At 48.1% G+C, this 24,911-nt stretch overlaps 1 protein-coding gene across 1 annotated transcript; it reads left to right on the top strand.

Annotated features, from left to right (window-relative positions):
• The first annotated feature begins 188 nt into the window (after positions 1-188).
• On the top strand, positions 189-22,485 carry LOC124020518 (chromobox protein homolog 2-like). The gene is made up of 3 exons (XM_046335756.1): positions 189-645; positions 21,924-22,249; positions 22,466-22,485. The coding sequence occupies exons 1-3, from the start codon at positions 599-601 to the stop codon at positions 22,483-22,485; spliced, it is 393 nt and encodes a 130-aa protein (XP_046191712.1). The 5' UTR covers positions 189-598.
• Positions 22,486-24,911: the final 2,426 nt, after the last annotated feature.

Genomic DNA, 24,911 nt, shown 5'->3' with positions numbered 1-24,911 from the left:
ATCAGGTATTGATTTAGACCTGGGATACCAGGTGGGTGCCATTAATGATTAGGTAGAACAGAAACAGCAGTAGTTCAGACCTCATGTGTATGAGTAGTACTCCAGATCTCCAGTGTATGAGCTGTACTCCAGACCTCCAGTGTATGAGCAGTACTCCAGTACTCCAGACCTCCAGTGAATGAGCAGTACTCCAGACCTCCAGTGTATGAGCAGTACTCCAGACCTCCAGACCTCCAGTGTATGAGCAGTACTCCAGAGTTTGCCCCTGCTGTATAGAATCATAGGTTAAATCGGGTGTCAAACTCATTCCACGGAGGGTCGAGTGTCTGGGTTTTTGTTTTTTCCTTTCAATTAAGACCTAGACAACCAGGTGAGGGGAGTTCCTTACTAATTAGTGACCGTAATTAATCAATCAAGTACAAGGGAGGAGCAAAATCCCACAGATATTCAGCCTTCTATGGAATGAGTTTGACACGTGTATGAAATTAATTTGGTTCACTGTAGTCTTTTGAAATGGGAATTGAATGAACAACCAATCCATAGACAGTTTCACACCCAACTAGCTGTTTATTGTTTTCCATCCTTTTGAGGAAAATCTATGAGGCTTTGGCCCCTTGTGGGGTATGAGATCGTTGAGACAATTTGGTGAGTTCATTGATCAATAACAACATTTTCTCTGAAAAGGAGGTAAAGGATGAGTGAATTATCTATTGGATTTCACATTTGCATAACAGCTCCAATTATGTGCTGATGTCATTGAATATTTAATTTAAACTTATTTATTCCCCAAACAATGATAGAATCATCCATAAATATCACCTGTGAATTAATAAAACAAAGCAATGGACAAATGGCATATCTGCTCTCAAATGCATTACTCCTCCGGGATCTATGTAGGAATATTCTTGATGACCAGTACCTCATTCATAGTTCTATGTACACTATACCTGCTGTCTAAAATGCTTTTAAAGGGAATTCAGTATAACAATATCCCTTGGTATGTCAATCAACACAGAGATCAACTCAAGTGAGGAGTGTGTAATTTGGGGGCAGACCACAGGCATGTTACATTACTACAGTAATACAGTGCCTTGCGAAAGTATTCGGCCCCCTTGAACTTTGCGACCTTTTGCCACATTTCAGGCTTCAAACATAAAGATATAAAACTGTATTTTTTTGTGAAGAATCAACAACAAGTGGGACAAAATCATGAAGTGGAACGACATTTATTGGATATTTCTAACTTTTTTAACAAATCCAAAACTGAAAAATTGGGCGTGCAAAATTATTCAGCCCCCTTAAGTTAATACTTTGTAGCGCCACCTTTTGCTGCGATTACAGCTGTAAGTCGCTTGGGGTATGTCTCTATCAGTTTTGCACATCAAGAGACTGAACATTTTTCCCATTCCTCCTTGCAAAACAGCTCGAGCTCAGTGAGGTTGGATGGAGAGCATTTGTGAACAGCAGTTTTCAGTTCTTTCCACAGATTCTCGATTGGATTCAGGTCTGGACTGTGACTTGGCCATTCTAACACCTGGATATGTTTATTTTTGAACCATTCCATTGTAGATTTTGCTTTATGTTTTGGATCATTGTCTTGTTGGAAGACAATCTCCGTCCCAGTCTCAGGTCTTCTGCAGACTCCATCAGGTTTTCTTGGTGTGTTTAGGGTGATGAGCTGTGTTGCTTTTACGCCAAACATAACGTTTTGCATTGTTGCATTGTTACCGAAAAGTTCAATTTTGGTTTCATCTGACCAGAGCACCTTCTTCCACATGTTTGGTGTGTCTCCCAGGTGGCTTGTGGCAAACTTTAAACGACACTTTTTATGGATATCTTTAAGAAATGGCTTTCTTCTTGCCACTCTTCCATAAAGGCCAGATTTGTGCAATATACGACTGATTGTTGTCCTATGGACAGAGTCTCCCACCTCAGCTGTAGATCTCTGCAGTTCATCCAGAGTGATCATGGGCCTCTTGGCTGCATCTCTGATCAGTCTTCTCCTTGTATGAGCTGAAAGTTTAGAGGGATGGCCAGGTCTTGGTAGATTTGCAGTGGTCTGATACTCCTTCCATTTCAATATTATCGCTTGCACAGTGCTCCTTGGGATGTTTAAAGCTTGGGAAATCTTTGTGTCCAAATCCGGCTTTAAACTTCTTCACAACAGTATCTCGGACCTGCCTGGTGTGTTCCTTGTTCATCATGATGCTCTCTGCGCTTTTAACAGACCTCTGAGACTATCACAGTGCAGGTGCATTTATACGGAGACTTGATTACACACAGGTGGATTGTATTTATCATCATTAGTCATTTAGGTCAACATTGGATCATTCAGAGAACCTCAGTGAACTTCTGTTGAGTTTTCTGCACTGAAAGTAAAGGGGCTGAATAATTGTGCACGCCAAATTTTTCAGTTTTTGATTTGTTAAAAAAGTTTGAAATATCCAATAAATGTCGTTCCACTTCATGATTGTGTCCCACTTGTTGTTGATTCTTCACAAAACAATACAGTTTTATATCTTTATGTTTGAAGCCTGAAATGTTGCAAAAGGTCGCAAAGTTCAAGGGGGCCGAATACTTTCGCAAGGCACTGTACATGTCATAACTGCTGATCAATTATGATTCATAGTAACTTTGCTGTCTGTCGAGTTTGCAGGTATAAAAAGTACTTGTTACTGTTGTCTGATCCTAGATCAGTGTCTGAAAGCAGAATTAAGCTGGAGTTTGGGAATGACATGTTTATTTTATTTGCTGCCCTGAGTACCCCACTGTGTGAGTGCATCCGTGTGTGTGTTTGAGCATGTATACGTGTGAGTGTGTGTGTAACAGTATAACTTTAGACCGTCCCCTCTGCTAACGTTTCACATCCGTTACACTCACCCTCCTTTTCCGCAGCAACCAGTGATCCGGGTCAACAGCATCAATGTAACAGTATAACTTTAGACCGTCCCCTCGCCCATACCCGGGCGCGAACCAGGGACCCTCTGCACACATCAACAACAGTCACCCACAAAGTATCGTTACCCATCGCTCCATAACAGCCGCAGCCCTTGCAGAGCAAGGGGAACCACTACTTCAAGGTCTCAGAGCAAGTGACGTCAGTCGAAACACTATTTGGCGCGCACCACCGCTAACTAAGCTAGCGTTTCACATCCGTTACATGTGTGCGTGCATGTGTATATGTGTGTGTGTGTGTGTGTGTGTGTGGTACTATAATGTTGTATTGTTGACTTCTGGAATGCTCTAATGCACTGTGAGGTGTGTGACCAGAGTGCTGGCAGATGAAGGTCTCAATGAGCTAATGAGGACAGTGGCTTTCTTCTCTCCTTAACCCCCCTCTCTTCATCACGCTCTCCTGCTGAGTTACCCAACCACTGTTCTTGGAAGCCTGTGTGCATTACCAATTTAATCTTATTCATTATTTGTCTTGATCCCTCTCACTGTCTCTCGCTTTCTCTCTCTCTCTCTCTCTCTCTCTCTCTCTCTCTCTCTCTCTCTCTCTCTCTCTCTCTCTCTCTCTCTCTCTCTCTCTCTCTCTCTCTCTCTCTCTTTATCTGTCTCACTCTCAATTCAAATAACTTCAATTCTCTCTCTCAGGTAAATGACACTCCCCCCACCTATTCAAAACCCATTGGATGAGAAGGTCAGAAGGGATGGACCTCTGAACTCATCATCCAATGTTCTGACCTTCTCATCCAATGGGTTTTCAGAAGGAGGCGAGGAGGTAGGAAGCCAGGAATAAAGGAAATACAATAGAGGTTCTATGCCTCCTCTCCTCTTCCATCTGTAAGCTTGTAGCCCCTCCAACTGCCACCCCTGTAGACCAGGCAGGACCAGAGGAGGAGAAATGTGTTGAGATGTGCTGTTACTTAGGCCAGGATTCAATCTGGACCATGGAAGATCCACGTTGTAGCGCGGTTGACATTTAAAGGTCATTTTAGATTGAGACACCATCTGCAGCGTTTACCTTGCATGTGATCTCCGATGCACTAACATTGGGAGATGGGATTAAAAGGGTGTCTTTGTCTGGGATTCTCCCTCCTTAGCATGTCTGTGGTCTGTGACCCTATTAACCAAGGTGTTCATTCATTTACAGGACAGCCCTCCCACAAGCCTGTTAAAGGCTCACCCAGCCCAGCCTAGACCCACGCACAAATCCACTCACTCACTCACTCACTCACTCACACTCACTCACTCACTCACTCACTCACTCACTCAGCCACCCACTCATGCTCTCTACCTGTTTAAATGACAGTCATTTAAATTAGCCTCCGTAAATGTCGGCTCTTTTAATGCCAAGTTGTAACAGCAAATTGTTTAGCGAGCTGTCATTTGTTTTTATCGTACGCCAACTTGTTAAAACCTTTTTTCTCTGTCTAGCGTGTAAAAGCACAGACGTGCTCATAGTAATGGCTGGAATGGTATCCAACACATCCAACATGTTTTCCATGTGTTTGATACCATTCCATTCACTCCATTCCAGACATTATTATGAGCCGTCCTCCCCTCAGCAGCCCCCTGTGATTGTAAAGACAAAAGCGGTCATGCAAACAGAGCAGGTTATTTCACTTACTTTCAGGGTCAAACGATTAACTCGGACATATGGCACAATACAACATACTCCTAGTTTGTTGTTGTAAAAACCTCTGGGATCTAAATACCTGGCTGTGAATGATTGTGGGAGCCCTGTGTAGATGGAGACAAACATGGGTTCAAGTAGTATTTGTTTTCTTCCAAATATTTTAGCTGCACTTGAATGAGCTTTCCTGACAACTCTGGGTCATTGGAATAGTGTCTGCAAACTGGCACTCCAGACAGGCTCAATTGAACGCTCACATTATTTGAAAGTACACCAATACTATATGAACCCAGGTCTGGATAGAATGGTGGTCTTTTAGGGCCCAGACAGGCCTTCAGGGGACAGCAGCAGCAGCAGCACTCCTGTTATTGCCCTCCTCTCTGTTCACCGGCTCAGACAGACAGGAAAGGTCATCTGTGGCCTCAGCGGCTCCCTCCGCTCTGACAGATGCCTGTCTCTTTCATGTAAGAAAAATGACCACATGAATTACACTGGCAGGTGTGTTGGCAGGTGTGTGTGTGTGTCTTGCTCCCCTGCATTCACAGAGGTTTATGTAGGACAGCTGCCATGTTACAGGGGCTAGACATAGCTGGCTCCCACTGCATTTCTCCTCCATGGCTTTAACTGTATTTCCACAACCAGACACTGTCAAATTAAATAAATACTCTGTGGTCCAGTGATACAGCGTATTACTCCTCCCATGCTGATTCCAAGGCTGGTGCTACTGTAGGGAGGTCACAGAGATGTGATGCTGGTTCTCCTGTAGGGTCACAGAGACATGGTGCTGTTTCTCCTGTAGGGAGGTCACAGAGACATGGTGCTGTTTCTCCTGTAGGGAGGTCACAGAGACATGGTGCTGTTTCTCCTGTAGGGAGGTCACAGAGACATGGTGCTGTTTCTCCTGTAGGGCGGTCACAGAGACATGGTGCTGTTTCTCCTGTAGGGAGGTCACAGAGACATGGTGCTGTTTCTGCTGTAGGGAGATTACAGAGACATGGTGCTGTTTCTCCTGTAGGGTGGTCACAGTAAAATGGTGCTGGTTCTCCTGTAAGGAGGTCACAGAGACATGGTGCAGTTTCCCCTGTAGGGAGTTCACAGAGACATGTTGCTGGTTCTCCTGTAGGGTCACAGTGGCTCTCCTGTAGGGAGGTCACAGAGACATGGTGCTGGATATCCTATAGGGAGGTTACAGAGAAATGGTGCTGGTTCTCCTGTAGGGAGGTCACAGAGAAATGGTGCTGGTACTCCTGTAGGGAGGTCACAGAGACATGGTGCTGGATATCCTATAGGGAGGTCACAGAGAAATGGTGCTGGATATCCTATAGGGAGGTCACAGAGAAATGGTGCTGGTTCTCCTGTAGGAAGGTTACAGAGAAATGGTGCTGGTTCTCCTGTAGGAAGGTTACAGAGAAATGGTGCTGGTTCTCCTGTAGGAAGATTACAGAGAAATTGTGCTGGTTCTCCTGTAGGAAGGTTACAGAGAAATGGTGCTGGTTCTCCTGCTTTTAAAATGTTCAGTTTTGGTGGTCAAAGACCTGTAGCACCTACCAGAGGGTAGGGTCTGAATGAGGTAATTGGCTGGATGGGAGGGGTTGTTGTTGATGATTTCTTTCTGCACTTTGGAGGGGTGCTTGGTGTACAGACAGGTCATAGAGTGAAGGTCCCAGCCAGTGATCTTTGAGGCTTTCGACACAACCCTCTCTAGTCTGATATTTAAGGCTTTCAACACAACCCTCTCTAGTCTGATATTTAAGGCTTTCGACACAACCCTCTCTAGAATTGTTAAGAATTTGTCAGGGTTATTGGTTGGCCAGTGATTATGACGGGCTCAGAGGGGGTCTTTCTTATTCTGTAGTCTGTCTGTCTCTGTGGTTTATGAGGCGTGGAGCATGAGGTCGTTGTCCTTGCACCACATCACCACCCGAGCCACTTCACGGCGGTACTGTGTTAGCAGGCCTCTAGCAGGCCTCTGGTCAGAACAGTAGCATGCAGGGGAAAATATCTCAAACATGAGGATCGTACCTGTCCTTTATAGTTTGTAGAGCCTTGATCTACTGTCAATGGGAATGTTACTACTGCCATCGGAATGATGCTTCTACTGCCATCTGAATGATGCTTCTACTGCCATCTGATTGTTGTTACTACTGCCATCTGAATGTTGTTTACTGCCATATGAATGATGCTTCTACTGCCATATGAATGATGCTTCTACTGCCATCTGAATGTTGTTACTACTGCCATATGAATGATGCTTCTACTGCCATCTGAATGTTGTTACTACTGCCATCTGAATGTTGTTACTACTGCCATCTGAATGATGCTTCTACTGCCATATGAATGATGCTTCTACTGCCATCTGAATGTTGTTACTACTGCCATCTGAATGATGCTTCTACTGCCATATGAATGTTGTTACTACTGCCATCTGAATGTTGTTACTACTGCCATCTGAATGTTGTTACTACTGCCATCTGAATGTTGTTACTACTGCCATCTGAATGATGCTTCTACTGCCATCTGAATGATGCTTCTACTGCCATCTGAATGATGCTTCTACTGCCATCTGAATGATGCTTCTACTGCCTTCTGAATGATGCTTCTACTGCCTTCTGAATGATGCTTCTACTGCCGTCTGAATGATGCTTCTACTGCCGTCTGAATGATGCTTCTACTGCCGTCTGAATGATGCTTCTACTGCCTCTCTGAATGATGCTTCTACTGCCTCTCTGAATGATGCTTCTACTGCCGTCTGAATGATGCTTCTACTGCCGTCTGAATGATGCTTCTACTGCCGTCTGAATGATGCTTCTACTGCCGTCTGAATGATGCTTCTACTGCCGTCTGAATGATGCTTCTACTGCCGTCTGAATAATTATTCTACTGCCGTCTGAATGTTGTTACTACTGCCGTCTGAATGATGTTACTACTGCCATCTGAATGATGCTTCTACTGCCACCCAAACCAAGTCTTTAATATGGGGGATGTGTATCACATCCCAGGTCCCCTAGACAACCCCTATCGTGACCTCTAGCCCCTGTCTGGCTGTCTGTCTGTGTAGAAGTAGATACAAGTGTTCCTTGTTTCCCACACACCCATTGAGCCTAACTTCACTGACAAACTGATGTCAATGTGTTTACAGAACAGAAGTAGATGTACCAATCACGCCCTTCTGTATGTCTCTTCTAGTCATTTTCACACTCTTGTCTTTTAGATTGTTTACAGAAGGAAGTGCTTGGCATTCTCTAATCTGGCATTGAGAGACCATGACTTGGCTTGGGTTTGTTAGCAGAGCATCATTCACAGTCCCAGTGCCTGTTTCACTCTAATTCATGCACTACTGAGATCCATTCTTCCCCCAATAAAAGACATTTAGTTGATTGTTCAGTCTGTTTTTGATTACATCCTTGTTGGTGAGCAGAACAGGACAACAGTCCAGCAGCCATCGCCTGAGGATTGGACAATGGGGCCGATGCTACATTTATAGGCCAGATTTCAAGCCAGTACAGTAACTGTTGTGGTTTTCAGTCAGTTGAACAATTATCATTGCGTTCTTCTGTTGTTTGCCCAGCTGTAATGCAGGGTGCAGAGAGAGAGAGGATATTGATGTCTTTGAAGTGCAAACAGAAGGTGACACTTGACCTCAGAGAGGGAGGTGGCATGGTGTGAATAGTGCAGAATCTCCTGCGTAACTATTCCAATTGGTCGGTGCTGAAGTGCTAAGCCTATCGGGAGTCTTTGTGCCGTATAAGGCTTGTGTTCCCCTGAGCATCCCCCACCTGTCAACTTGTTTTAAGAAACGCAAGTGTTGTTTGTGTGTGTGTGTTTAAGTGCTTACAGAGATAGTGTGATGGTAGTCTTGGATGTTAGCAGGAGCTGAAAGTGCAGTATGTCTGAGAGTATTGTTCTGGGGAGGGGGAGTATGTCTGACAGTATTGTTCTAGGAGGAGGAGGGGAGTATGTCTGAGAGTATTGTTCTAGGAAGGGGAGGGGCAGTATTTCTGAGAGTATTGTTCTAGGAAGGGGGAGGGGCAGTATATCTGAGAGTATTGTTCTAGGAAGGGGGATGGGCAGGTGGGCAGTATGTCTGAGAGTATTGTTATAGGAAGGGGGGGGCAGGTGGGCAGTATGTCTGAGAGTATTGTTCTAGGAAGGGGGATGGGCAGGTGGGCAGTATGTCTGAGAGTATTGTTCTAGGAAGGGGGGCAGGTGGGCAGTATGTCTGAGAGTATTGTTCTAGGAAGGGGGGGGCAGGTGGGCAGTATGTCTGAGAGTATTGTTCTAGGAAGGGGGATGGGCAGGTGGGCAGTATGTCTGAGAGTATTGTTCTAGGAAGGGGGATGGGCAGGTGGGCAGTATGTCTGAGAGTATTGTTCTAGGAAGGGGGATGGGCAGGTGGGCAGTATGTCTGAGAGTATTGTTCTAGGAAGGGGGATGGGCAGGTGGGCAGTATGTCTGAGAGTATTGTTCTAGGAAGGGGGGGGCAGGTGGGCAGTATGTCTGAGAGTATTGTTCTAGGAAGGGGGGGGCAGGTGGGCAGTATGTCTGAGAGTATTGTTCTAGGAAGGGGGGGCAGGTGGGCAGTATGTCTGAGAGTATTGTTCTAGGAAGGGGGGGGGCAGGTGGGCAGTATGTCTGAGAGTATTGTTCTAGGAAGGGGGATGGGCAGGTGGGCAGTATGTCTGAGAGTATTGTTCTAGGAAGGGGGGCAGGTGGGCAGTATGTCTGAGAGTATTGTTCTAGGAAGGGGGGGGGGGCAGGTCGACAGATTCAGAACACCCAATAATACTTTCACTTCACCACTTACATTAGTGATCCAAGAAAAGAATGTGCATGTGCGTGTGTGCTTACGTGCATGCACATTCACGTGTGTGTGCTTTCGTGTGTGTGTGTGTGTGTGTTTTTGTGTGTGTGTTTTCGTGTGTGTGTTTTCCAAGGGGGCCACCTGATCATATAACATCAAAGGCTGAAGAGCCGTCTGCCTCCTGTAGTCATTAAGCCCCTACGAGAGGCAGTAAATCAGCCCTGCGTCTGCAGCAGCTGCTCTGATCACCTATTAAAACTTCCAGAATGTGTGTGAGGACAGAGTGCTGTCTTGTAAGCCGATACCATTGGACAGACCACTGATAAAGGCCATCTTAAACCCAGTACTCCGGCTCTGTGGTTTGGATACCAAAGGAAGTGAGAATCCGGGGGGTAGCGAGGAGGGGGGAAGTGGAGATGGAGAGGCGCTATCATTATGGACAACTGCCCCAGGCAGTTTAAGACAGATATGAAGCTGTGGGTGTATTTATGAACGTTAAGCCACTGGACTCTCTGAGCCAAAGCCTTATATCCCCCAGGTGTTTGGTGTGTTTACATTTGAATGCATTCAACGTGGTGGTAGTGGACTTCCTAGGCGAATGCCTGCAAGATCGTCAACCAGGAAGACTGAGATATAAGTTTCTCTCACATATGACAGATCGTGTTACTCTGATAGGGAAAGAGAAGAGGACATGTTGGCCATATAAAAGAGGTATTCTGTGATTGTCACGGTTGTCGTAAGAACGGGATCAAGGCGCAGCGGATGTTGAGTTCCACCTATTTATTTCAGAGTGAAACTTAAGCAGAAACAATAAATCAATAACGAAACGTGACTACTTGATGCACAAACACAAAACAATATCCCACAAACACAGGTGGTAAAAATATCTACAGAAATATGTTCCCCAATTAGAGACAACGATTACCAGCTGCCTCTAATTGGGAACCATACAAAACACCAACATAGAAACTATAAACTAGAACACAGAAATGTTACACCAGAATACCCCCTAGTCACGCCCTGACCTACTACACCATAGAGAAACAAGGGCTCTCTATGGTCAGGTCGTGACAGTGATAGGGAAAGAAAAGAGGACATGTTAGCCAAAACACTGCAGATAATACTTGGACTCTCCCTGAATTGACATGAATTGATCCTGTATGTGAATGGACAAAAGGATCAATAACAAATCAAAGAGAACGTTAAGACACTGGCCTCAACCGCTCTTCATTGCTCGGGTTTTGTGTCCTAGGTGATCTTGACCACAGCCTTGTTTCTGATCAGACCAGAGGAACATAAACAGTATTAAAATGAATACCAGTCATGAGTTGACGGGAGCAGTCAGACCAGAGAAAATACTCCCCACTCAGGAGCGTCTCCATGGAGACCAAACAGGGCATGAAGTGAATTCTCTGTGTGGATCAGACAGCTTAATTAGACAATTGAAGTTACATTTTCTCTTTCTTCCTTTCTTTCTCTCTCTAAAACCCTTCTCCCCTTCTCTATTTATCACCTCTGTCTCTCTGTCCCGCTCTACTCCTCTGAATTGGGTGGTAGGGCTAGAATAGAAATCCCTCCCATAACCTTTTTTTCTTCACTCAAACTACAATCCCCTTGACTGTACAATTACATACATTGCAAATGGCTAGCTAGTTAGCGGTGCCTGCTACTAGAGTTTCAATCAGTGACGTCACTCGCTCTGAGACCTTGAAGTATTTGTTTCCCTTTAACTGTAAGGATTGTGGCTTGTGTGGAGAGATGGGTAACGATGCTTGGCGGGTGTGTTCAGAGGGTCCCTGGATGGAGCCCAGGTCGGGGCGAGGGACAGGATTAACACTGTTACATGACAATGGCTTTACCTTCTGCACCAGGTGCAGTTTGTGCTTTGAGTTTCACTATAACCCTGTGGATTTGTTTTAAGGAAATGAAAAATGTCTCCAAAATGTCTGATCAAAGGAGTGCTTTGTGGCCCAGGGGCTTTTACTGTGATGATATGTGAGGCTGTCAGTCATAGTGGATGACTCAGTGTTCTGTCAGTATGTCTGATCAAAGGAGTGCTTTGTGGCCCAGGGGCTTTTACTGTGATGATATGTGAGGCTGTCAGTCATAGTGGATGACTCAGTGTTCTGTCAGTATGTCTGATCAAAGGAGTGCTTTGTGGCCCAGGGGCTTTTACTGTGATGATATGTGAGGGTGTCAGTCATAGTGGATGACTCAGTGTTCTGTCAGTATGTCTGATCAAAGGAGTGCTTTGTGGCCCAGGGGCTTTTACTGTGATGATATGTGAGGGTGTCAGTCATAGTGGATGACTCAGTGTTCTGTCAGTATGTCTGATCAAAGGAGTGCTTTGTGGCCCAGGGGCTTTTACTGTGATGATATGTGAGGGTGTCAGTCATAGTGGATGACTCAGTGTTCTGTCAGTATATTTTATAATGCTGAATATAAACGGAGAGTCACACAGTGGAGGATATACACACACACACACAGTGGAGGACGTGTTTAGGGGCCTTGGCAGCGGGCGCTGGAGGCTTGGCAGCTGGGCAGACTCTTTTATACCCTGGAATGACTGGCAGTTTGACCCACACATTCACACAACTCAGACAGAGGGGTTTGAAAGGAGAGAGCCAATAGATATCCTCTGTCTGTGAGTGAGTGTGTGTATTCAGGGTATTGGGTAGCCTGACTGTGCTAGTCTCTACTTTGTCTCTGTCCCTGCATGTGTGTGTGTGTGTGTGTGTGTGTGTGTGTGTGTGTGTGTGTGTGTGTGTGTGTGTGTGTGTGTGTGTGTGTGTGTGTGTGTGTGTGTGTGTGTGTGTGTGTGTGTGTGTGTGTGTGTGTGTGTGTGTGTGTGTGTGTGTGTGTGTGTGTGTGTGTGTGTGTGTGTGCGCGTGCGTGTATTCAGGGTATTGGGTACCTGACTGTGCTAGTCTCTTCTTTGTCTCTGGCCCTGCATGAACAGGTGTGTGTGTGTATTCAGGGTATTCAGGGTATTGGGTAGCCTGACTGTGCTAGTCTCTTCTTTGTCTCTGGCCCTGCATGAACAGGTGTGTGCAATAGGACACTAGCATGCCTCAGATCCTCCTCTCTCGCCTGGCTGACTCATCTCATCTGTTTCTCAGTGCTATTTCCCACAATTCAACCCATGTTTGTTGCTGTAGAGCAAATACTCAGAGAGAGAGAGAGAGAGAGAGAGAGAGAGAGAGAGAGAATCAAGAAAACTGTGTTTTTCTAGCTACCTCCACAGCTGAGGTCATGTATTTAATATCAGACTGCAACAATTAATTAACAACATTATTGAGTATTGTTGCCTACTTTGTTCTGAAGTGTCCCCCCTGCTACTACAGTGCCGTGCGAAAGTATTCGGCCCCCTTGAACTTTGCGACCTTTTGCCACATTTCAGGCTTCAAACATAAAGATATAAAACTGTATTTTTTTGTGAAGAATCAACAACAAGTGGGACACAATCATGAAGTGGAACGACATTTATTGGATATTTCAAACTTTTTTAACAAATCAAAAACTGAAAAATTGGGCGTGCAAAAAAAAAGCATTAAACATTTATGGCAATTTAGCTTGCACTTGCTAGCTAATTTGTCCTATTTAGCTAGCTTGCTGTTGCTAGATAATTTGTCCTCGGATATAAACATTAGGTTGTTATTTTACCTGAAATGCACAAGGTTCTCTACTCCGACAATTAATCAACACATAAAAACGGTCAACCGAATCTTTTCTTGTCATCTCTCCTCCTTCCAGGCTTTTTCATTGTTTAACTTATATGGTGATTGACATCTAAACTTTCATAGTATTACCACGACAACTGGCAACAGTTTGTCTTTCAATCACCCACGTGGGTATAACCAATGAGGAGATGGCACGTGGGTACTCGCAGGACTTGCAGCGCGATCTTTGTCAGAAATAGGAATGACTTCTATTTTAGCCCAACGCTCGTGTCTGCGTTGTAGTCAGGTTATGAGACTGCATTTTCGGCAGTTCTTACTTTCACCACTAGAGGCCATTTTCTAAAGGTCTCTACTCCCAAAGTTGTTGACTGTTTTTGTGTTTGCCAGTACACCTGGACCCAGTGTGATTTGGCTCTCGCTCCTGAGGACATATGATGGGACTGCTGCCAGGTGCCAGGGGTTCCTGATGCAGGAGGGAGGGTCATGAGGAGAGAATTAGTCTCTTCCTGATTGATTCTCCTGCGTTCCCGTGGTGTTGGGCCTTCCCTGTTTGGCCTATCATGACCCCACTATTTCGTGGTAACAGAGGGCTCTCAAGGGATGGTCACGTAAGTGCTTAGGGAGGTGTCTAGATGTTTCCATTGGTGCTAATAGGGTGGAGAGTCCAGACCAGGTCTCCACCGTGCACATCCCCTCTGAATATGCCGATGTCTCTGAACAAACTTTATTTAACTCTTTGCAAACTGGAAACCATTTATCCGGAGGCTGCATTCATTGTAGCTGGGGATTTTAACAAGGCTAATCTGAAAACAAGACTCCCTAAATTTTATCAGCATATCGATTGCGCAACCAGGGGTGGAAAAACCTTAGATCATTGTTACTCTAACTTCCGCGACGCATATAAGGCCCTGCCCCGCCCCCCTTTCGGAAAAGCTGACCACGACTCCATTTTGCTGATCCCTGCCTACAGACAGAAACTAAAACTAGAGGCTCCCACACTGAGGTCTGTCTAACGCTGGTCCGACCAAGCTGACTCCACACTCCAAGACTGCTTGCATCACGTGGACTGGGATATGTTTCGTATTGCGTCAGATAACAACATTGACGAATACGCTGATTCAGTGTGCGAGTTCATTAGAATGTGCGTTGAAGATGTCGTTCCTATAGCAACGATTAAAACATTCCCTAACCAGAAACCGTGGATTGATGGCAGCATTCGCGTGAAACTGAAAGCGCGAACCACTGCTTTTAATCAGGGCAAGGTGTCTGGTAACATGACCGAATACAAACAGTGCAGCTATTCCCTCCGCAAGGCTATCAAACAAGCTAAACGTCAGTACAGAGACAAAGTTGAATCTCAATTCAACGGCTCAGACACAAGAGGCATGTGGCAGGGTCTACAATCAATCACGGACTACTGGAAGAAATCCAGCCCAGTCACGGACCAGGATGTCTTGCTCCCAGGCAGACTAAATCACTTTTTGCCCGCTTTGAGGACAATACAGTGCCACTGACACGGCCTGCAACGAAAACATGCGGTCTCTCCTTCACTGCAGCCGAGGTGAGTAAGACATTTAAACGTGTTAACCCTCGCAAGGCTGCAGGCCCAGACGGCATCCCCAGCCGCGCCCTCAGAGCATGCGCAGACCAGCTGGCCGGTGTGTTTACGGACATATTCAATCAATCCCTATACCAGTCTGCTGTTCCCACATGCTTCAAGAGGGCCACCATTGTTCCTGTTCCCAAGAAAGCTAAGGTAACTGAGCTAAACGACTACCGCCCCATAACACTCACTTCCGTCATCATGAAGTGCTTTGAGAGGCTAGTCAAGGACCATATCACCTCCACCCTACCTGACACCCTAGACCCTCTCCAATTTGCTTACCGCCCAAATAGGTCCACAGACGATGCAATCTCAACCACACTGCACACTGCCCTAACCCATCTGGACAAGAGGAATACCTATGTGAGAATGCTGTTCATCGACTACAGCTCGGCATTCAACACCATAGTACCCTCCAAGCTCGTCATCAAGCTCGAGACCCTGGGTCTCGACCCCGCCCTGTGCAACTGGGTACTGGACTTCCTGACGGGCCGATAACAACATCTCCTCCCCGCTGATCCTCAACACTGGGGCCCCACAAGGGCGCGTTCTGAGCCCTCTCCTGTACTTCCTGTTCACCCACGACTGCGTGGCCACGCACACCTCCAACTCAATCATCAAGTTTGCGGACGACACAACAGTGGTAGGCTTGATTACCAACAACGACGAGACAGCCTACAGGGAGGAGGTGAGGGCCCTCGGAGTGTGGTGTCAAGAAAATAACCTCGCACTCAACGTCAACAAAACTAAGGAGATGATTGTGGACTTCAGGAAACAGCAGAGGTAACACCCCCCTATCCACATCGATGGAACAGTAGTGGAGAGGGTAGCAAGTTTTAAGTTCCTCGGCATACACATCACAGACAAACTGAATTGGTCCACTCACACAGACAGCATCGTGAAGAAGGCGCAGCAGCGCCTCTTCAACCTCAGGAGGCTGAAGAAATTCTGCTTGTCACCAAAAGCACTCACAAACTTCTACAGATGCACAATCGAGAGCATCCTGGCGGGCTGTATCACCGCCTGGTACGGCAACTGCTCCGCCCTCAACCGTAAGGCTCTCCAGAGGGTAGTGAGGTCTGCACAACGCATCACCGGGGGCAAACTACCTGCCCTCCAGGACACCTACACCACCCGATGTTACAGGAAGGCCATAAAGATCATCAAGGACATCAACCACCCGAGCCACTGCCTGTTCACCCCGCTATCATCCAGAAGGCGAGGCCAGTACAGGTGCATCAAAGCTGGGACCGAGAGACTGAAAAACAGCTTCTATCTCAAGGCCATCAGACTGTTAAACAGCCACCACTAACATTGAGTGGCTGCTGCCAATACACTGACACTGACTCAACTCCAGCCACTTTAATAATGGAAATTGATGGGAAATGATGTAAATATATCACTAGCCACTTTAAACAATGCTACCTTATATAATGTTACTTACCCTACATTATTCATCTCATATGCATACGTATATACTGTACTCTATATCATCGACTGCATCCTTATGTAATACATGTATCACTAGCCACTTTAACTATGCCACTTTGTTTACATACTCATCTCATATGTATATACTGTACTCGATACCATCTACTGTATCTTGCCTATGCTGCTCTGTACCATCACTCATTCATTTACATTACATTTACATTTACATTTAAGTCATTTAGCAGACGCTCTTATCCAGAGCGACTTACAAATTGGTGCATTCACCTTATGACATCCAGTGGGACAGTCACTTAACAATAGTGCATCTAAAACTTAGGGGGGGTGGGGTGAGAGGGATTACTTAACCTATCCTAGGTATTCCTTAAAGAGGTGGGGTTTCAGGTGTCTCCGGAAGGTGGTGATTGACTCCGCTGTCCTGGCGTCGTGAGGGAGTTTGTTCCACCATTGGGGGGCCAGGGCAGCGAACAGTTTTGCCTGGGCTGAGCGGGAGCTGTACTTCCTCAGTGGTAGGGAGGCGAGCAGGCCAGAGGTGGATGAACGCAGTGCCCTTGTTTGGGTGTAGGGCCTGATCAGAGCCTGGAGGTACTGAGGTGCCGTTCCCCTCACAGCTCCGTAGGCAAGCACCATGGTCTTGTAGCGGATGCGAGCTTCAACTGGAAGCCAGTGGAGAGAACGGAGGAGCGGGGTGACGTGAGAGAACTTGGGAAGGTTGAACACCAGACGGGCTGCGGCGTTCTGGATGAGTTGAAGGGGTTTAATGGCACAGGCAGGGAGCCCAGCCAACAGCGAGTTGCAGTAATCCAGACGGGAGATGACAAGTGCCTGGATTAGGACCTGCGCCGCTTCCTGTGTGAGGCAGGGTCGTACTCTGCGGATGTTGTAGAGCATGAACCTACAGGAACGGGCCACCGCCTTGATGTTAGTTGAGAACGACAGGGTGTTGTCCAGGATCACGCCAAGGTTCTTGGCGCTCTGGGAGGAGGACACAATGGAGTTGTCAACCGTGATGGCGAGATCATGGAACGGGCAGTCCTTCCCCGGGAGGAAGAGCAGCTCCGTCTTGCCGAGGTTCAGCTTGAGGTGGTGATCCGTCATCCACACTGATATGTCTGCCAGACATGCAGAGATGCGATTCGCCACCTGGTCATCAGAAGGGGGAAAGGAGAAGATTAATTGTGTGTCGTCTGCATAGCAATGATAAGAGAGACCATGTGAGGTTATGACAGAGCCAAGTGACTTGGTGTATAGCGAGAATAGGAGAGGGCCAAGAACAGAGCCCTGGGGGACACCAGTGGTGAGAGCGCGTGGTGAGGAGACAGATTCTCGCCACGCCACCTGGTAGGAGCAACCTGTCAGGTAGGACGCAATCCAAGTGTGGGCCACGCCGGAGATGCCCAACTCGGAGAGGGTGGAGAGGAGGATCTGATGGTTCACAGTATCGAAGGCAGCCGATAGATCTAGAAGGATGAGAGCAGAGGAGAGAGAGTTAGCTTTAGCAGTGCGGAGCGCCTCCGTGATACAGAGGAGAGCAGTCTCAGTTGAATGACTAGTCTTGAAACCTGACTGATTTGGATCAAGAAGGTCATTCAGAGAGAGATAGCGGGAGAGCTGGCCAAGGACGGCACGTTCAAGAGTTTTGGAGAGAAAAGAAAGAAGGGATACTGGTCTGTAATTGTTGACATCGGAGGGATCGAGTGTAGGTTTTTTCAGAAGGGGTGCAACTCTCGCTCTCTTGAAGACGGAAGGGACGTAGCCAACGGTCAGGGATGAGTTGATGAGCGAGGTGAGGTAAGGGAGAAGGTCTCCGGAAATGGTCTGGAGAAGAGAGGAGGGGATAGGGTCAAGCGGGCAGGTTGTTGGGCGGCCGGCCGTCACAAGACGCGAGATTTCATCTGGAGAGAGAGGGGAGAAAGAGGTCAGAGCACAGGGTAGGGCAGTGTGAGCAGAACCAGCGGTGTCGTTTGACTTAGCAAACGAGGATCGGATGTCGTCGACCTTCTTTTCAAAATGGTTGACGAAGTCATCTGCAGAGAGGGAGGAGGGGGGAGGGGGCGGAGGATTCAGGAGGGAGGAGAAGGTGGCAAAGAGCTTCCTAGGGTTAGAGGCAGATGCTTGGAATTTAGCGTGGTAGAAAGTGGCTTTAGCAGCAGAGACAGAGGAGGAAAATGTAGAGAGGAGGGAGTGAAAGGATGCCAGGTCCGCAGGGAGGCGAGTTTTCCTCCATTTCCGCTCGGCTGCCCGGAGCCCTGTTCTGTGAGCTCGCAATGAGTCATCGAGCCACGGAGCGGGAGGGGAGGACCGAGCCGGCCTGGAGGATAGGGGACATAGAGAGTCAAGGGATGCAGAGAGGGAGGAGAGGAGGGTTGAGGAGGCAGAATCAGGAGATAGGTGGGAGAAGGTTTGAGCGGAGGGAAGAGATGATAGGATGGAAGAGGAGAGAGTAGCGGGGGAGAGAGAGCGAAGGTTGGGACGGCGCGATACCATCCGAGTAGGGGCAGTGTGGGAGGTGTTGGATGAGAGCGAGAGGGAAAAGGATACAAGGCAGTGGTCGGAGACTTGGAGGGGAGTTGCAATGAGGTTAGTGGAAGAACAGCATCTAGTAAAGATGAGGTCGAGCGTATTGCCTGCCTTGTGAGTAGGGGGAAGGTGAGAGGGTGAGGTCAAAAGAGGAGAGGAGTGGAAAGAAGGAGGCAGAGAGGAAAGAGTCAAAGGTAGACGTGGGGAGGTTAAAGTCGCCCAGAACTGTGAGAGGTGAGCCGTCCTCAGGAAAGGAGCTTATCAAGGCATCAAGCTCATTGATGAACTCTCCGAGGGAACCTGGAGGGCGATAAATGATAAGGATGTTAAGCTTGAAAGGGCTAGTAACTGTGACAGCATGGAATTCAAAGGAGGCGATAGACAGATGGGTAAGGGGAGAAAGAGAGAATGACCACTTGGGAGAGATGAGGATCCCGGTGCCACCACCCCGCTGACCAGACGCTCTCGGGGTGTGCGAGAACACGTGGGCGGACGAAGAGAGAGCAGTAGGAGTAGCAGTGTTGTCTGTGGTGATCCATGTTTCCGTCAGTGCCAAGAAGTCGAGGGACTGGAGGGAGGCATAGGCTGAGATGAACTCTGCCTTGTTGACCGCAGATTGGCAGTTCCAGAGGCTACCGGAGACCTGGAACTCCACGTGGGTCGTGCGCGCTGGGACCACCAGAGTAGGGTGGCCGCGGCCACGCGGTGAGGAGCGTTTGTATGGTCTGTGCAGAGAGGAGAGAACAGGGATAAACAGACACATAGTTGACAGGCTACAGAAGAGGCTACGCTAATGCAAAGGAGATTGGAATGACAAGTGGACTACACGTCTCGAATGTTCAGAAAGTTAAGCTACGTAGCAAGAATCATTCATATATCCTTATGTATATATTCTTTATCCCCTTACACTGTGTATAAGACAGTAGTTTAGGAATTGTTAGTTAGATTACTTGTTGGTTATTACTGCATTGTCGAAACTAGAAGCACAAGCATTTCGCTACACTCGCATTAACATCTGCTAACCATGTGTATGTGACAATTATTATTATATTATTATTATTATTAAATAACATTTGATTTGATTTGGCGAGTCAACTACCACCTCATCGATGGGGGGATTGTGTGATTAATCTCTTGGTAGACGCAGCACTTCCCAGGAGTCACATGTATCCCTTGTCACAGGAGGAGATGGCGGCTATGGAAAGATATGTCTCCGAATCTCTGGGTCAGGGATACATTTGGCCTTCCACTTCACCTGCCTCCTCGAGTCTATTTTGTGAAGAAGAAGGACTGTGGTTTACACCCGTGTATTGACTATCACTATGAGTACCTCTTCATGCCCTACGGGGTGATGAATGCTCCATCGGTATTCCAAGCCTTTGTAGATGAGATTTTCAGGGACCGACACGGTCAGGGTGTAGTGGTGTATATCGAAGACATTCTGATATACTCCGCTACACGCACTGAGCATGTGTCCCTGGTGTGCAAGGTGCTTAGTTGACTGTTGGAGCATGACCTGTATGTTCTTTCAACAGTCCGTCTCCTTCCTAGGGTACCGCCTTTCTACATCAGGGGTGGAGAAGGAAAGTGACCGCAATTCAGCCATGGGAAATTGGCCGACTCCAACCACGGTAAAGGAGGTGCAGCGGTTCTTAGGGTTTGCCAACTACTACCCGAGGTTTATCCGGGGCTTTGGTCAGGTAGCGGCTCCCATTACCTCACTGCTTAAGGGGGGACCGGTGCGACTGCAGTGGTCGGCTGGGGCGGACAGGGCTTTTGGTCACCTGAAGGCTCTGTTTAACCAGGCTCCCGTGCTGGCTCATCCTGATCCCTCCTTGGCATTTATAGTGGAGGTGGAGGTATCTGAGGCTAAGATAGGTGCTGTGCTCTCTCAGCGCTCGGGTACGCCACCCAAACTCCACCCTCGTGCTTTCATTTCGAAGAAGCTCAGCTCAGTGGAGCAAAACTATGATGTTGGGGACCGGGAGCTACTGGCTGTCGTAAAGGCTCTGAAAGCGTGGAGGCATTGGCTTGAGGGGGCTAAACACCCTTTCCTCATCTGGACTGACCACCGCAATCTGGAGTACATCCGGGCGGCGAGGAGACTGAACCCTCGCCAGGCAAGGTGGACCATGTATTTCACCCGTTTTTGTTTTCACCCTGTCCTACAGACCAGTTTCCCAGAACGCGAAGGCAGACACACTGTCCCGGATGTATGAGACAGAGGAGCGGTCCATGGAACCCACTCCCATACTTCCTAGTGGCACCATTGGTGTGGGAGCTAGACGTAGACATCGAGCGGGCATTACATACAGAGCCCACTCCAACCCAGTGTCCAGCTGGGCGGCTGTATGTTCCATCTGCTGTCCGTGACTGTTTGCTCTATTTGGTCCACACGTCCCCCTCCTCTGGTCACCCTGGCATCGGTAGGACGGTGCGCTGTCTTAGTGGGATGTACTGGTGGCCCACTTTAGCTAAGGACGTGAGGGTTTATGTTTCTTCCTGCTCGGTGTGTGCCCAGTGCAAGGCACCTAGACACCTGCCCAGAGGGAAATTACAAACCCTACCTGTTCCACAACGGCCGTGGATCTTCCTCCGTCACAAGGCAACACCACGATCCTGGTCGTTGTGGATCGGTTTTCTTAGTCCTGCCGTCTCCTTCCTTTGCACGGTCTCCCTACGGCTCCACAGACTGTGGAGGCCCTGTTCACCCACGTCTTCCGGCACTACGGCGTGCCTGAGGATATAGTTTCTGATCGGGGTCCCCAGTTCACGTCTAGGGTCTGGAGGGCGTTTATGGAACGTCTGGGGGTCTCGGTCAGCCTCACATCAGGTTTTCACCCCGAGAGTAAAGGGCAGGTGGAGAGAGTTAACCAGGATGTGGGTAGGTTTCTGCAGTCCTATTGCCAGCACCGGCCGGGGGAGTGGGCGGCTTTCATCCCTTGGGCAGAGATGGCCCAAAACTCCCTTCGCCACTCCTCCACTAACCTATCATTTGGTCCTGGCAACACCTGCGGTAGATGAATGGTTTCAGCGGTGTGCACCTGCAATGGGCCATCAGGCGGCAGAAAGCAAGCGCCAACCGCCACCGCATTGAGGCCCCGGTTTATGCACCAGGGGACCGGGTCTGGCTCTCGACCCGAAACCTGCCCCTTCGCCTGCCCTGCCGGAAGCTGAGTCCGCAGTTTGTGGGGCCATTGAAATTCCTAAGGAGACTGAACGAGGTATGTTACAGGTTACAGCTCCCCCTGATTACCGTATTAACCCCTGGTTTCATGTGTCTCTCCTCAGGCCGGTGATGGCTGGTCCACTCCAGGAGTCTGAGGTGCAGGAGGTTCCTCCGCCCCCTCTGGACATCGACAGGGCCCAGGCGTATACTGTTCGAGCCATCATGGACTCAAGGCGTCGGGCAAGGGGCCTTCCGTACCTCGTGGAGTGGGAGGGGTACAGTCCGGAGGAGAGATGCTGGGTGCCGGTGGAGGACATCCTAGACCCTTCGTTACTGCGGGAATTTCACCGTCTCCACCCGGATCGTCCTGCGCCTCGTCCTCCGGGTCGTCCCCGAGGCCGGTGTCGGTGCGCTGCTGGAGCCGCGCACGTCAAGGGGGGGGGGGGGGGTACTGTCACGACTTCCGCTGAAGTTGGTGCCTCTCCTAGTTCGGGCGGCGTTTGGCGGTCGATATCACCGGTTTTCTAGCCGCCACCGATCTACGTTTCATTGTCCATTTGTTTTGTCTATATTGTACACACCTGGTTTCCATGACATTATTAGTTATTCCTTATTTAAGCCTCTGGTTCCCACATGGTTTTGTGCATGTTTGTTCTGTGTTTAGCTGTCGCTACTATTTTGTAAGCTGGTTGTTTTCACTGCGTGGAATTTATTTTGTTGTCGTCTTGAGTAAAAGTCCGTTATTACTCATCCTCTGTGTCCTGCGCCTGACTCCGTCCCACCTGCTGCACATCGACCTTTTACAGTGTGAGAGTTATTGTTACACACACACACACAACCCAAGAGCACAAACACATGCATGCAAGGGTCGCACACACACGTGTGCACATCCTATGCACGCACAAAATCACACATACTCACTCACACATGCAAGCACTCCCTCACATAAATATGTAAACATGCTTACACACAAACAGGCCCCTACAATATTCCCATGCCCCCCCAGACAGAAGCCATTGTATTGTGATTAATGAGGTGTCTCCTGTCCCCGTTGCTACTCAGGGTGATGGTGGCCTTTCTCTCAGATTTCCTCCTCTCCTCCTGACCCAGCAACCAGCTGTGTGTGTGTGTGTGTGTGTGTGTGTGTGTGTGTGTGTGTGTGTGTGTGTGTGTGTGTGTGTGTGTGTGTGTGTGTGTGTGTGTGTGTGTGTGTGTGTGTGTGTGTGTGTTAAGGGGGTGGTTTGTGTGTGTGTGTTAAAGGGGGGGGGGCGTAGTGTGTGTGTGTGTGTGTGTTAAAGGGGGAGGGCGTAGTGTGTGTGTGAGGCAGTGCGCTGTGTGTGTCTGTACGTGTGCTGTGTGCGCATGTGTGTGTGATGAGGAGGAGGAAAAGGGCGGTTGAATACACGGAGGGGGAGATAACTCCCACACGAGGAGACTATTCATAGTGTAGTATGGTCTGCATGTCCCTGACCCACTCTTACTGTAATAACTTGACTGTCCGACTCTGTTGACTCAGTGTGGAGACAGTGGCCTTGTTCCTATACCTTCAAGATCAGGGCTCTACAAACCTGTTCCTGGAGAGCTACCGGCCTGTGGGTTTTCGCTCCAACCCTAATCTAGCACACCTGTGTGTATGTGTGTTAAAGGGGGGGGGCGTAGTGTGTGTGTGTGTGTGTGTGTGTGTGAGGCAGTGCGCTGTGCTGCGGTAACAGTACCAGCCGTGCCAGCACACGCAGGCAGTTATCGGGAGAGCTGGGAGCTTCATGAGAGCCCTGTGTGGGTTACAGCAGCCCACTCACTCTCAGCTGAACAGCTGTTTGTAGTGAGCTGCACCAGAGAGCTGGACAACACTGTCAATAGAGGAGGAATGCTGTGTAAACAGCCATGGGTTTCAGGAAGCTAGCTAGCTGTGTTGGCTGTGAATGAGGGGTAAACTACACTACAAGCCGGGGAGAGGAGAGGGAGATGAGGGAGAGGGGAGGTTGAGAGGGAGGGAGAGAAGGGAGAAGAAGGAGGGGAGGGGGAGGAGAAGGAGGGGGAGAGCGAAGGAGAAGGAGTGGGGAGGTTGAAAGGGGAGAGGGGAGTAGAAGGAGAGGGGAGGGGAGGAGAAGGAGAGGGGAGGAGAAGAAGAGGGGAGGGGGAGAAGGGGGAGGGGGGAAAGCTATGCCCAACTATAGGAAACAAGAAAACATGGGACAGAAACATTTAAAAAATGTTGTGCAAAAGAAAACGAAAACAAGTGGTTCTCTTTGGAACTGCTCAGATAGTACCACTATGAATGAACTGTATTTCATTCCATTTCTTACTGTTCTTCTCAGTTTCTTTTCTAGTGAACAGTACTTAGGAGTAGGCACTTACCCCTCTCATCTTTCTTGATTTCTCAGTTCAGGAAGGTTTTGCTGGGGACCTTAAAACCTCTAGGAATAAATACACAATGAGCAATGATAGCTTGGCTATATGCATGGAGTACCAGTACCAAGTCAATGATAGCTTGGCTGTATGCATGGAGTACCAGTACCAAGTCAATGATAGCTTGGCTGTATGCATGGAGTACCAGTACCAAGTCAATGATAGCTTGGCTGTATGCATGGAGTACCAGTACCAAGTCAATGATAGCTTGGCTATATGCATGGAGTACCAGTACCAAGTCAATGATAGCTTGGCTGTATGCATGGAGTACCAGTACCAAGTCAATGATAGCTTGGCTGTATGCATGGAGTACCAGTACCAAGTCAATGATAGCTTGGCTGTATGCATGGAGTACCAGTACCAAGTCAATGATAGCTTGGCTGTATGCATGGAGTACCAGTACCAAGTCAATGATAGCTTGGCTGTATGCATGGAGTACCAGTACCAAGTCAATGATAGCTTGGCTGTATGCATGGAGTACCAGTACCAAGTCAATGATAGCTTGGCTGTATGCATGGAGTACCAGTACCAAGTCAATGATAGCTTGGCTATATGCATGGACTACCAGTACCAAGTCAATGATAGCTTGGCTGTATGCATGGAGTACCAGTACCAAGTCAATGATAGCTTGGCTATATGCATGGAGTACCAGTACCAAGTCAATGATAGCTTGGCTATATGCATGGAGTACCAGTACCAAG

This window comes from Oncorhynchus gorbuscha, unplaced genomic scaffold (genome assembly GCF_021184085.1).
Source record: "Oncorhynchus gorbuscha isolate QuinsamMale2020 ecotype Even-year unplaced genomic scaffold, OgorEven_v1.0 Un_scaffold_844, whole genome shotgun sequence".
Classification (NCBI taxonomy): Eukaryota; Metazoa; Chordata; class Actinopteri; order Salmoniformes; family Salmonidae; genus Oncorhynchus; species Oncorhynchus gorbuscha.
The sequence above is the reverse complement of the archived record's forward strand: the minus strand, read 5'-3'. Positions and strand labels throughout refer to the sequence as shown.

Bases quoted from the DNA above. Each gene is read 5' to 3' on its own strand.
- LOC124020518 (XM_046335756.1), top strand. From the start codon at position 599: ATGAGGCTTTGGCCCCTTGTGGGGTATGAGATCGTTGAGACAATTTG. The intron at 646-21,923 runs GTGAGTTCATTG...GTCTCTCCTCAG, and splicing joins GAGATCGTTGAGACAATTTG to GCCGGTGATGGCTGGTCCAC. The intron at 22,250-22,465 runs GTACTGTCACGA...TTCTGTGTTTAG, and splicing joins CGTCAAGGGGGGGGGGGGGG to CTGTCGCTACTATTTTGTAA.